The following is a 13,496-nucleotide window of genomic DNA, read 5'->3' as shown; positions in this document are numbered from 1 at the left end:
TTTCCCAACAACTCCAGTGTTGTTTCTTTCCACCACTGCATTACTTTCAGCCTAAGCTCTTAGATGCACCTTTCTTTTGCACTGTGCTGAGACAACCCTTCTCTTTCAGCAACCAAGAAGCCACTTCAAATCTTTACAAGGATTTGGAATCATGGGAGGAGCTGAGGCACAGGAATGTTTTTGTTCCTTTATGTATTACCCCTCTACTCAGAACTGTATGCCAGGAACAGCTCTTAGGCTTCGACGGCTTTTAATTCAGAAAGAAGCTTTGCTCAGAAGGCAGGAGATATTTCCTCGCTACACAGGAGAGTTACGAACAGTAACAATAACCAAATTCTGGAACCATGCCACCTTTTTCAATTAGCAGTACATTTCAGTAGGAGGATACTGTGCATACACCTATTTGCTTAAACAAAATCCAGCCTTAATAGACTTTCTGATTCAGGATTTCAATTGTTTTCTCTTGATTACAATGAAGCTTAATGTAGCAAATAGAGAGTATGTACTTTGAGCAAATGCAACAGCACAGATTTGTGAAATTGGACTGACTTAACCCTATGTTCACGAATCCCTACATATTACAGTTTTGTTACAGTGTCCATTCTGTGACACACTTTGTTAACATTTTTATTCAATCCTAACTAATAAAAGATATAAAGATATAAACACTCAAATAAAGGATGTTAATAAAATTAGGTCTTTGCTAAATTTGTACACAGAGGTTACGGTCTAACATATAGATAAAATTTGAGAAAAGTTGTAAAGGTACCTACAAACCAGATACCCGGTTATATATTTAATGTGCAATAATTTAAATGTTATAAATGATGTGCCACTGGAAAACTCTTCAGTGAAGAATATAGAGGAAGGAAGGGGGACTATTAATAAAATTATGTCTATTCTAATTTTATACACAGAGGTTATGGTCTAACATATAGATACAATTTGAGAAAAGTCACAAAGGTACCTACAAACCAGATACTAGGTTATATATTTAATGTGCAATAGTTTAAATGTTATAAATGATGTGCCACTGGAAAACTCTTCAGTGAGGAATATAGAGGAAGGAAGAGGGAAGGAAGTTAAGGAAACCTGGAACTCTTCTATTGTATGGCTCTGCAGCAAAAATCTCCTCTCTCATTAGCTCACCTCTGGCTGGTGATCGCTGTCCTGCTGCATCTGGCACAGCTAGGCAGTGTGTATCTGCACTTAAGTAAGAGGTTTGGGATCCACCATTGGGTTGGGAAAGCTGGACTTCTTGGCTTTCTGCTGCATCTCCACAGACCACTTGTGGTGCCTCATCAGAATGGATCTGTATGCAGAATGTTAAAGGCTGATCACCCTCTTCCGTGGCAGAGCCGCTCACCAGGTCAAGCCAGGACTGCCTCTCAGAATAAACCACTTTGGATGTCAAGGAAGACGATGATTCTTGGGAATTGAAAGTGCTTTCAGGAGAGGAGAGAGAGCAAGATGCTTCACTTGACAGAGTTGAGGTGAATGATGACTTTTGCTGATCCTGCTTTCCAGAAACAAAAGAAAAAAAGAGAAAAAAGAAAAAATATTTACAAATTACTCCTCTTTCTAGGTTCTACATGATGTATAGATATGCAATTGAAATGCTGAATGACCAAAAATTGATGTACTGGTTACTTATTCATCCAAACAAACCAGTGGTGTGGCAATCAATCCCCTACAGAGCAGTAACTTCAGAAACCAAGCCACCAGGAAGCCAAAGGCAAAAGAGGTATGAACCTGACAATGCCTAGAAACAAAGACCAAGGAAAACTATTACTGAATGCAGCCTTCTGTGGTAGGTCTCACACTCACCTTCTTTCTTTAATTTGTCTTCACTTTATTGGCCTAATCAAGAGTGAAGAAGAAAAACTCCAAATTAGCCATTGAACATGAAGCACTCAACAGTTCCACCAATGCAATAACCAGGGATAGACAGAAGGGGTCCCGAGCACTGAAGTACAGTAAAGTATTTTTCCTAGTCCATTCAAGGGGTAATCATTCACCAGAGCAAGAAGGCTTAGCAGAAACTATCAGAAATTGTGATGAGATCATCATAATATGAAAGCCAGATTTGCTACTGCAGAAATTTACTCCTTCTGCATATCATCTCCTACTGGCCAATGCCAGCATTGGAATACCAGACTTGATGGACCACAAGTTTCTGTCCTCAATATTTATGTAAAACAGATCTGTGTAAGGATTAAAACAGATGATAACTAGACTGAAAATATTGAAACTTACTGAGAAGGTGTTGCTACGGAAACCTGGAAAAGCTGAAAACACAGTGAAGGGACTAGCCTGGAATACCTATTTATAAAGTAAACCAGAAATAAGTTTTATTCAAATAAACCAAGCCAAGAGTAACAATTTTTTTATTATGATTTTTAAACTCTGCAATTCAGTGTTGTATACTGTAATGTCTACTACTTCCTTCTCATATTAAAACCAGCAAAGCCTTCCTGTGCTTCTAATACAGCTGCATCATGTAACAAGGAGACAATTCAGAGGATGAGGAGGACCTATATCAGACTGTGGGCACTATTTGTTTATAGCAGTTTTTCACTTTTGTAAATTTTTGAAGCCATTCATAATATCATAGAATTGTCAAGGTTGGAAGAGACTCTCAAGTTCATCCAGTCCAGCCAAGCACCCAGCACTTCCACTGCAACCCCTAAAACACATCATCCAGCACTGGATTTGGATCCCTCTTGAACACTTCCAGGGATGGTGACTTCACCACCTGCCTGGGTAACCTATTCCAATCCCTGACCAACCTAATGGTGAAAAATATTTGTCTTATAGCTAACCTGAATCTGCCCTGTCCCAACTTAAGGCCACTTCCTCCAGTGCTGTCACTGTAGGCATGGCCCCCACCTGGCTACAACCTCCCTTCAGGGAATTGTAGAGGGCAATGAGGACTCCCCTGAGCCCCCTCTTCTTGAGACTGAACAAACCCAGCTCCCTCAGCCATTCCTCATAAGGCATGTTTTCTGATCCTTTCATGATTCCTATAGGACCATGCCAAACACTGTAGGACCCAGACATTTATATTCCCCTGTGAAAAGCACAGCACTGTGTTTCAGGTGTGTTTTTGTTTCTAAAATAGAAACCTTCACATATGCATCCTCAAGCAAAGGATGAGGAGATGCTGTATTAAACTAGGAGTACTAAAAATGCCCTTGGGAACACAGGTGATACGAAGCATTTCATCTAAGAGCTCCTACCACAAAGACAAATTGTTGAAGCATTTATAAAGTCAAGCAGAACAACCCAACAGGAAGAGCTCTTGCCCACATGTTGCAGATGGTCTAATTTCAGTTGTTCAAAGCTGGAAAAGGAAGATATTAGATCTCACCTCTATTTTTCTGGCATTTGTCTCTACAAAAAAGGAAAAACTGTTATTGAAATGAAGGCTGTGCCTCACTGAGGGGAATATGTTTTTATTTTCATTGTGTGTTAATTAAAAAATATGAGTGAGAATAAATATGACTGCCAGAAGGCATTTCTTTTTGTCTGCATATGTGTTGTGTTTTGTTTTTCCTTTGGCATGACAAATGTTTACCTAACTTATTTGAGTGACTCCTCTGGAAGTTTTGCAATCATCCATATAATAAATTTCCATTTGGGGATGTTTTAAAAAGCAGATCATAAGGATTTCACTGGAGGTTAATGAGTCTCTAGATATTTTTTAGAGACAAATTATGACCATGAAACTCTTCAACTGCATTTTTGGCTGCTGCTGCAATCTATTGTCTTAGCATATCTGCTGATTTTTTAACTGTGTATGCATTCACACTTGGACAACGCAGGTGGTCAGTTTAACTTTTGTCCTACAGATGTTATAATTTACTTGTTCCGCACTTACATTTTTCCTCCACAGTACCCAAACTCATGCATACACGTGGAACTTCATGATCACTACTTTTTTCTTCTGCAAATTTCAAAATGGTTTGAGCCAGCAGAGAATAGAACAGTAAGTACAAACTTGGCTCTAGAAGTACAGCAAAATTTTTGCTGCTCTAAAATGTAACAGAGCCTACACCTGCGTTTCTATTAGTTTCCAGAATAATAGTTTTTGGTTTGGAGTTGATGTCAAGAAGTTTGGAGACCTTTCTGCTTAAAATAATAAAAAGCCATTAACTCCAATCAATGCCTGTGGCATTCTTGACACTGAGCTGAGTTGACAGGATAAGTGTCACTTCCAGTAGCAATCTGAGAAAACTGAAGTAGGCCAAGTGCTGCACCCACAGAATATGAACCCAAATCCACCACAGTTTTGAGACTTCACAGCTTGGTTCAAGAACTCTGCAACAAATGAACTGGCAGAGAGCTTTGTTTAACCAGCCCTCCCTGAGACAACCACAGGCTGTAAACCTCAAATTGAGTTTTTAGTGGAAGCTGAGCTTTTCCAATCCTTCCAGTCTTTTTCTTGTTTCAGCCCTTGCCCAGAAGTGAAAGGGCAATTAAATATTGTATTTAAAAGAAGACTCTGACTTGCAGTCAAACAGAGCTGTTCCTACTCACTACGTAAGCAAGCTGAGCACGGGGCAGACCCACAGCGAATGGAGTGGCCAAATGGGTGAAAAGATGACTCCTTTGTCCACAAGGAAAGGGATTTTAAGAGATAGAAAGAATTGGGAAATCAGCTGACAAAGGCAAAGGCTGAAGGGAAGATTCTCTTTAAGGGAAAGCTTGAGAAAGCAGGATCCCTCAGCATCTGCACCACTGCCTTCCTCCCACATGTTCCCTGCCAAAATGTGGAGGCCAGCACCCCAGAGGAGCATATGGGAAGGAGACAACCGGAGATGGCCTCTGCAGCAACAGACCAATAGGCAGCAGGAAACCAGAAAAACAGAAAACTAAAACCAGCACCTGTTTAAAACTCATCATCTGGAAAAATGCAGGCACTCACTCAGAGGCAAGCAAATGGAAAACACATCTACATCTCCTGAGGCAAGCCACTGAGGTATAAAATTCAAGATGCTCCATTAACTGACCCACAGCCATGAATAACTGTGGGAGACATATTGCCAAAGCTCTTCTCTCCTCTGATATTTATAGGCACTCAGTCACATTTCACTTCCAGCTAATACAGGCAATAAAGAACCACATTCTACAGCAGTGAACGCCTCACACCCCCGCGTGCCAGGAGGATTGTTCTGGTGATAAACGTCACACGTTTCGGGATGAGGAAGTGAAGGCTGACTTATCTGACTGAAAATGAGGGGGGTGAGTGGGTGACAGTGTGACATGTGCTCCCAGCTTTATGTCAGCTAATTAGAGATTGCCAGACAGGCAGCTCTGTCCACAACATCTCCTTTTATTAATGCCAGTGATTGCACAGGCTTCTCTAGCTCATCTGTATATTTCTGATTTGCTCCTGCTTTGCTGCTCCTGTGCCCACCCCAGCTACTGGGTGTCATTTCAGCGTGCCACAGAGGAACTTGTACCTCAACAGCAGACACTTCCATTCCACGAGATGCCATGAGAATATTTAGTACCAAGTATACTACTGCAACACCTCACAGTGTTAACTTTCAGGTAGGGAAGGGAAAGGCTTGAATCAGGATTCTTTTTTACCAACCCAAACCAGATCACTCTTTTCTAAACACAGAATTAAGTAAATTTGACTTTCCATTTTAATGGGAAAAATTTAAAAAATTAAAAATGAAGGGACAAAAGACTCTCACAAGGCTGCTCTATAGCTTCCAAAGCATGATATGAACAATCTGTTTACCCCAAAATTGGAGCCCCAATGCCTGTTGCTAGCTCCAGGAAAACTTACTGGTTACAAACATCAAAGGATTGCTTCTGCTACTTGCAACAGCTCTTCCTGACTTCTACTACAAATTAAACTTTTCTTTTAAAGGCTGAAAAGAGAGGAAAACATCCCACCCTAAACCTACTAGTGAAGCTACCTGCCATAGCAAATTAACAACTTTTCTTTCTTTACTTAAAAAATAAAATGGAAAAACTTTTTAAAAATTTGAAGATTTTTTTAAAAATCCATTTAAATCACATCTAAGGACAATGAGATCACTGGGAAAAACAATTACATAGAAACAAGATTAATAGGGCAAGAACTAGATAATAATTAGGCGAGCCAATTTGATTAGACTCATGAGGGTTCATAGTGCTTATTTTAATTTATGAAATGAAGGAATATTCTGGGACAATATGCTACATAGATTTTGGAAGAATGCCTATTATCTTTTTTCATAGCCTATTTTTCAGAGGTAGAGGAAAAAAAACAGATTTTTATCTCTGTGTGAAGAGGCCTCTTTTCCTTCACTTCACCGCCACAAAAGCAGCTTCAAATTCAGCAGTCTTAAAAACAGCCCACTCAAATAAATAAATAAATACACAGCTGTTAGATATGCTACCAAGGTCACAAAAAGAGAGAGGTTTCAGGATGGATTTTTAAAAAAGAGAGAACAGTATGAAAAAACAGCTTATAGCAGTGTGTTAAAAATCTTCTAAAGAAAAGACAGAGTTTGTTTATGAGGTAGAATGACACCTTCCTTTCTCCAGCAAGATAAATAGCAAGGAGCTGATCTTTTACAGCACAAATCTCCCTGTGGTGCAGGATGTGCCAGCTGTGAGCTCTGCCACGGGGCGGGCAGTTTGCACATGAAGGTTTCACAGAAACATGGACATTTGACTGGAAATGCATGGACATTTCCAGACAAAGTTTTAGGTTATTCCTAGAGGTCCACCACCTCAGGAGGGTTTTGTTTCAAACCTGCTTGCAACAAGAAACAAGGTAATAACTGGAACACTTACCGAAGGAGGAGGTGGGGTCTGGACTGTGTAGGGTGGAGGTGGCGTGTCTGTTATTTCTGGGTCGTCATGCTCACTTTCACTGTAGCATTCTGAGGGTAGACATGGAAAATGAGCAAAAATAAAGAGTTAGACCAACATATTAATCTTTGCAGCACTGTGGCAACCAAAGATCACCAAGTAGGGTGTTCTGGATTTAGGACTACACTTTAACAAGTCAGTCTCCTAATATACTTGTAGTAATGCTGGAGAGCTGTTGCAAGTAGCAGAGGCAATCCCTTAATTCTGTAACCAGTAAGTTTTCCTGGAGCTAGCAACAGGCACTGGGGCTTTGGCTGCAATTTTGGAATAAAAAGATTGTTCATATAATGCTTTGGAAACTATAGAGCAGCCTTGTGGGAGTCTTGTGTCACACATGGTGTCTCATATAGACACACCATACAGCATGGCAGTACATATGAAGAAGTAATACCAAAAGTAAACACAGTACTCTAGGAGTACTCTAGGAATACCCTACTTGTCTTTTTCTATATTTTTTTTTTTTTTGTAACAAACTCGTAGGAGTTTGAACTCATGGACATGTGGCAGAGGCAGTCATCCTGTTATTTCTTTCAACTATCTGTGCAGCAGGTGAAAACATTTTCCACAAATTTGTTTAAAGGTGGATTGAAGAAGTGATAATCATTGATAAAATGATAAAAGACACAGAACAAGGGAGGCAGAATGTTGCTGGTTCTTATCCCCAGGACCTGGCAATAGTAAACATTGGACAAGATCCCCACTGAGCTGGGGACATGGGAGTTTTCAAAGACAAAGTCAGAGCCTGATGAGGACAACTTGAGTGCCAGACAAGAGGCTGCCCCTGTGGTGTCCATGGGATCCAGGGCTGCCCTTTGCTGGCCACAAGCACTCAGCAGCCTGTGCTGTCCAAGAGCTTCTGTCCAGCTCTGCCCCAAAGAGCAGGGTTGCTTATGTCCAGCTCTGATTCCTCATCAGAGCTCGACTTCAGGAGCTCACACCACTAGAAAGCAGTTTGTTAGCATGGTCTCTGGACCGTCACCTGAAATTATTTCATCTAAAATTAACTCATTTAATAACCACATGCTTTATTTTTCTGCATGTGATTGAGGGGGGAGGGTGGGTGTTAACAAGCACAGCGTGAGGGGAATAAAGTTATAAGAGAGAAGAATTTTGTGCATGAGAGAGAATTTTCTAACATATTAACAAAGAGAAACTTAAAGGAGTTCATTATTTTTTCTCCCTGTACTCTTTGCAGAATTGTAGGGTTTTGAATAGCATAGATGCTGTTCTGTTTACTGGAAATATATGCTGGCACATCTAAGCATAAAGAACTGAAACTGGCTGCAATAAGGCCTATACTGAATTCTAAGACTCTACTAATGCCTTTTTGAGTAACTCAGTAACAAGCTATGCTTTCTACAGCTCCCATTTTAGGCACACAGAAGAACTGAAAAAGGCTCAACAGCTGTTTCTGACACTCTTACAGAGTGTCAGAAACAGGGGGCCTGTGTTAAAATGCACAGAAAGTATCTGAATACACAAGAAATGCCATAAAAAGAGCCAATATTCTGAAGAATTGTGTGATGCAGAGAAGAGGAACTGGTCAGCAGGAACAGAAGTGACTGTGGGTAGTGACAGTGTTTTTTATGAAACATAGCAATGTTTCTGTAAGGATGTGTCCACCCAGGCACCAGTGGGTGCTGCACCCACACTGAAGGCAGTGGCTGGAGCACCTGTGACAAAACATGCATGAAAAGAAAGGAGGTGTTTGACACTGGAATCAGAAGGCCTTTTCCTGAGGGGAAAACAGGTGGCTATCCTTAAAAGCTGAAGAAATATTGGCTATATTATGCTATTGCAAAGTTATTAGATAACCTGTTGCAGAGGTTATTGAGTGGATTTTTTTTTATCTTTTGGACATTTTTTTAAAATATTAAAATTAGTGGAATAACTCCTTTTTTATTGCTTCATAATTCTTGATTCAACCAATACAACCAGTATCATGTTTTATTGAGGTTTAAAAAAATTGGTTTGTTGTAAAAAATTTTGGCCATTTCCACTTTCCATTGAACTCTTCCCTTCATGAAAAGATGGACAATATATTTGCAGACTTCATCCCTGAGTACAAGTATCTTGCAGTTCTTGCTATACAACCTAATATTCAATACAGCCCTTTATCCTAAAATGTTTTGATAAAGGTGGCTTCAAACAGGATGCAGGCAGGAAGAATTAGATGGTGTGGAAGTTAACAAGTTTCCTGACAAGAAACAAATGTGACCTAAAAACAAAGAAACTGATGAGATTTGCTGAATTCTCCAGAAATCAGCAGCATCAGTGTTTACCAATCCCAAAGCTGCTTTTAATGGTAGACCATAATTGGAGCCAGATCAAATTATTCAATAATGTAGTGACATGTCCCAAGCCTGGACATAAACCACAATCTTGAATTTTGTGGTAAAGCAGAACGGATGCAGAGAGGAACTTCATTGCTTAGACAAAACAGGCTGCATCACCTCAGTTTCATACAACTGCCAATACCAACAGCTTCTTCTTCATAATGACACTTCCTTCACAAGCTCAGCAATTCCAAAAAGAGCGCTGGGTACCAATACTCTAAAAATGGAGACTTAAAAGCCCAGATATTCCTCACATATTCCTCAGGTTACAGTCCATTCCTGGTTTGGTAACATAATATTACCCAGAGCACTTCTCATTCTAAACCAGCCCCTCTGCCCAGATTTGTGATTTGAGTGCTGGTATCCTCCCGGCAAAGAGTTATAGTAGGTCGGTGTACAAATTAGGACAATAAATAAATTGTTTAGGAGTTTTAAAGTTTTTCATTCTGTAATGAACTTCGGCTTGGCTCCAAAACAAATTGTAAGCTCCAGAATAGCAGTACCATCCCCTCAACCCCCAACACTGCAATTGTTGAAACCCCCCAGACTGGAGGAGACACAGTAGGGATGGGTCTGCAGAGCACAAGTTATCCCTGGGCCTGCAGCTGCCACGCTGCAGCACAACTCCTGTGATATAACTCACCAGCTCAAAACCCAGAGCAGCACAGCTGGTCCTCTTCACGCTTGGTAGGCTTAGCAAGCCAGCAAACTGCCAGAAAGTAGTTACACACCTCTCCCAAGATCACCTAGTGTCTCTCACTCACGCTGTTTCTCACCATTTTTTCTTTTCCTGTGGTTACTCTGTGTCATGACAATGTGGTTTCTCTGAGCTCAGGCAGTAGGCAGACCCAAGATGGCAGTTCAAAAGAAAGAAAATAGCTGGCAAAAATCAAAAATTTGGCCAAGCAAAAACTGTGAAGAACACAAGGTAGTTACACACTGAAACCAGTTAGGAGCATACCTTCCTCGTTCTTCCTGTTTGGTGCCTGAGGGTCTACGGCCATTCCCAGCTTACTTAGCCACCTATGTTTGAAACAGAGGGAACACAAGTCAGGGACACTCACATGCTCTTCAGACTGAGTTTTGCTCCTTTCAGTTGTTTCCTACATCACCACATCTGTTTTCATTAGCCTGACAACTAAATGTCAAAGTTTCTATTTCTTAGATAATCTTCTAGAAAGGCACCAGTTACCTCTGTTTTAATATTCCCTGTAGTGAACATGATTAGCTGCCTGGGACATTTTTCCTTGATACTGAAAAAAAGTCATACTGATGACCCAGGAGTCACATTTGTGTAAGCTAAAGAAAAAGTCTTTGTGCTGTAACTCCATGTCAGAGAATTAGTCCAGCTGTTGAGGTGTCATCTTTCACCTGAGATGAAGAAACAGGAATGGGAGCCTCAGAAGATGATGTCAGCTGGCCTGGCCAAAATTATCGCAGCACAGTCTGCACCACTTGAAACCAAACTTTTTGATCATAACATATCACATTTTTCAACTTGCTATGTACTTTTGGTTTTAGTAAGTCTCACTTCCTGTGTTGGTTTATGCTATAATTGGGTGTTTTTCACTTATCTTCCTAGGTGGCTGCATTCTTCCGCTGCTAGAAACATTCCCTAGTCATACTTTTTGTACATTATGTTTGCCTGTAGGTGATTCAGATCTATCTGCATTTTAAGTAACTAACAACTGAAAAGGCTTAAGCTTTTAAGATTAAAATTCAAGATGTATATAAAGAAAGTATGAAGGGCAGGAATTCCTTACTGGGAAAACCCCTTTTTTTTATTTTGGTTCTACTAAAGCAACAGGGAATTTGCTAGTAAGATCAGCATCAAAGTAACTGCACTTTTAGATTACAGTATGAGCAATGGAGCCACAAACAAATCAGAAAAACAAAGCTTCATTTCTATAAGAGTGGTCCATTGATTCTTTTTGGATAGCTAATCCTAACAGAATGATTTTTTAAATGAAAATCAACCTTAACAAGGAAAAGAATTGCTAAAAAAAATTCTAGGGCTTCATTAATGATGAGGGCAGACAAGTCACTAATAACTATGTACAACTGGCCAGCTAAATGCATGCAGCTAGTCAGCATGACTTCACTTTTCATGTGTGTATGACAATAAAAAATGCATGATAAATTAGTGAAACAAATGACTTTTTTAATCAATCCACTGTTGATTTAATAGAGATATATGTACAGGTATATGCACATGTCGATATATGCGTGAAGAGTTACAAAAGGTCACGATCCATCAAGCATTTCTGCACACCAGGAACTCGACACACACAAATGCTCCAGTGAGTTCAGTGGAACCATTCACACGTGCATTTGCAGGAGTGGAGCCAAGAGAACAGATGTCTTTTAGTCTGTTTCGACATATGCGTGAGTATGCGTGTACTTTATGTATTAAATGCATGTATTTTGTACTTTGCCAAGGAAAACATCATCAGCTGCAGCAGTGGGGGGTTAGTACAGCATAGTGCAGGCTGCTCTAACACTAGGCTACCTATCTTTAAGCCAATATGAAATTTAATCAAGAAGTGGAATTTGAACAAAATCGTTCCAGGGGCATAAGAGCTAAGACACCTGCTTAGATTTCAATCACTGACTCACAAGAGACTAAGCATTTTTCATATGAGAATTTCCAGCTGGGCTCCAAACTGGCTGTTAGCACTTACTAATATCCTCCATTAGCTCTAATTTTCCTTCTCCAGACATCCTTCCATCTCTTCTCTCTTAACTAGGGTTACCCTCTCTACTGAAATATTCCTGTCCAGCTGTCCCTCATTCTCAGTCATCCTCATCCAATCTGCCTCAGGATCTTGTCACTCCATTCAGGAGCTCTGGTGGGAAGTGCAGGAACAACAAAATGCATGGTTATCTCCCCACCAGAATGCTCTATGCTGCTCCAACTTGCAAAGGGCAACAGATTCTTTTAATCTATATTTACTTGTAGGCATCTGTAGAGTACAGATTTATTAATACATATCTAGGGACATACACTACTGTAATATTGTACATTTCTGTACCTATAGATCTTTCAGAAGGTTACACACATTCTCTCAACCTCTCTCTTTTTCTATTGTGGCAAATATGTATGAGGTCACTCATTTATAGAAGGAATGAGTAGCCATTGCCCTGTGAAAAATCACACAAAGGTCACCAGTAGAGCCATGATGAAAATCCTGACCCAACTATTGTAGGAGCTCTCTTCCCATTTAAATTGTACTTCTTTGTATCCAGTATTTGGCTATTTAATGCAATAGCACAGAGAACAGACTGCAATCTGAAGTAAAAAAGGCAAAGATATGAGATATATCTAAACTGGCCAAATGTGGATTAGTAGAAAATAGTATCTTTCTGATAGCTCAGTGGTTTTTAAAATGGCAGAATTCATATCCATTTTTACTTCTTCCATTGTGAACTATTTGGTTGTTAATCTTCTGGACCATTTGTGGAAAGAAAATGTCTGACCTGCCATGAGGATCATTCAACTACAGCACAGTTTGATGCTGAAGTTAATGCTAATTTACATAAAGGAAACAGACCTCTCTATCCCTCTAACCCTCCTTGTTAGCTGATACGATACTCTGAAATCAGAAACTGTTATATTCTAGTCCCAGATCACTTCTGGGACTTTTCCCTCTCTTTCTTTTCTCCCCTCACTTCTTCCCAGGTGCTGTACTTGCTATCAAATCTTAGCCCCACTCTAACAGAAAGGGATATACACCAGCAAATGCTGGGAAGATTAGCACCAAAATTGGGCTAATTAAGCGATTCTGATTTTAATCATAATTAGTGAACAAAGAGCAGTAGTTTTCTTCCATTTAGTGACCAGAAAAATTAGACTCAGTAATTCCCCAAATAACTTTGTCAACGACTGCTTGACAGTGAAAGAATGAACTTTCAAAGGGTGTTCTCAGGCATGAGACAGGATGAAACACGACCAGTCGCTCCTACTTACGTGTTCATTTCCAGAACATTTTCTGCCGCAAAATAAAATGTCTTGATCTGTGGGTGGCTGATCTTAATAGCACTTTAGGAAAGGAAAAAGATAAGAGATATGAAGAAAAATAGTTTCCATAAGAAAGAAAAAATAACAGCTGAATGGATTATTTAAAATATTTATTCACTCCACTATATTAATCCAGATTAGCTTGTCCATCAATACAGCTCTTTCTTTAAAACTCTAGTCTATTTTTAGCTCATTTCCTAGGCCACACACTATTCAGAGAATATAAATTACAGGAACTGAGGGAAGGAATAAAGAATAAAACAAAG

The 13,496-nt window shown here is 39.8% G+C and overlaps 1 protein-coding gene across 4 annotated transcripts in view; it reads right to left on the bottom strand.

Moving 5' to 3' along the window:
- The window catches only part of IPCEF1 (interaction protein for cytohesin exchange factors 1), a 39,032-nt gene that overhangs the window by 16,675 nt on the left and 8,861 nt on the right, over window positions 1–13,496 (bottom strand). For 2 of the 4 annotated variants that reach the window (XM_071435186.1, XM_071435169.1), the window contains 4 exons: window positions 13,180–13,251; window positions 10,174–10,235; window positions 6,799–6,887; window positions 1,150–1,519 (listed from right to left, as the gene is read on the bottom strand). In XM_071435186.1, coding sequence (XP_071291287.1) covers window positions 1,150–1,519; window positions 6,799–6,887; window positions 10,174–10,235; window positions 13,180–13,251 — 593 coding nt within the window. The remainder of the gene's footprint in view (window positions 1–1,149; window positions 1,520–6,798; window positions 6,888–10,173; window positions 10,236–13,179; window positions 13,252–13,496) is intronic. The other 2 variants (XM_071435194.1, XM_071435176.1) reach the window with 1 other exon arrangement.

Source organism: Agelaius tricolor, unplaced genomic scaffold (assembly GCF_023055355.1).
Source record: "Agelaius tricolor isolate 1412-34295 unplaced genomic scaffold, bAgeTri1.0.p SCAF_1, whole genome shotgun sequence".
NCBI lineage: Eukaryota > Metazoa > Chordata > Aves > Passeriformes > Icteridae > Agelaius > Agelaius tricolor.
The sequence above is the reverse complement of the archived record's forward strand: the minus strand, read 5'-3'. Positions and strand labels throughout refer to the sequence as shown.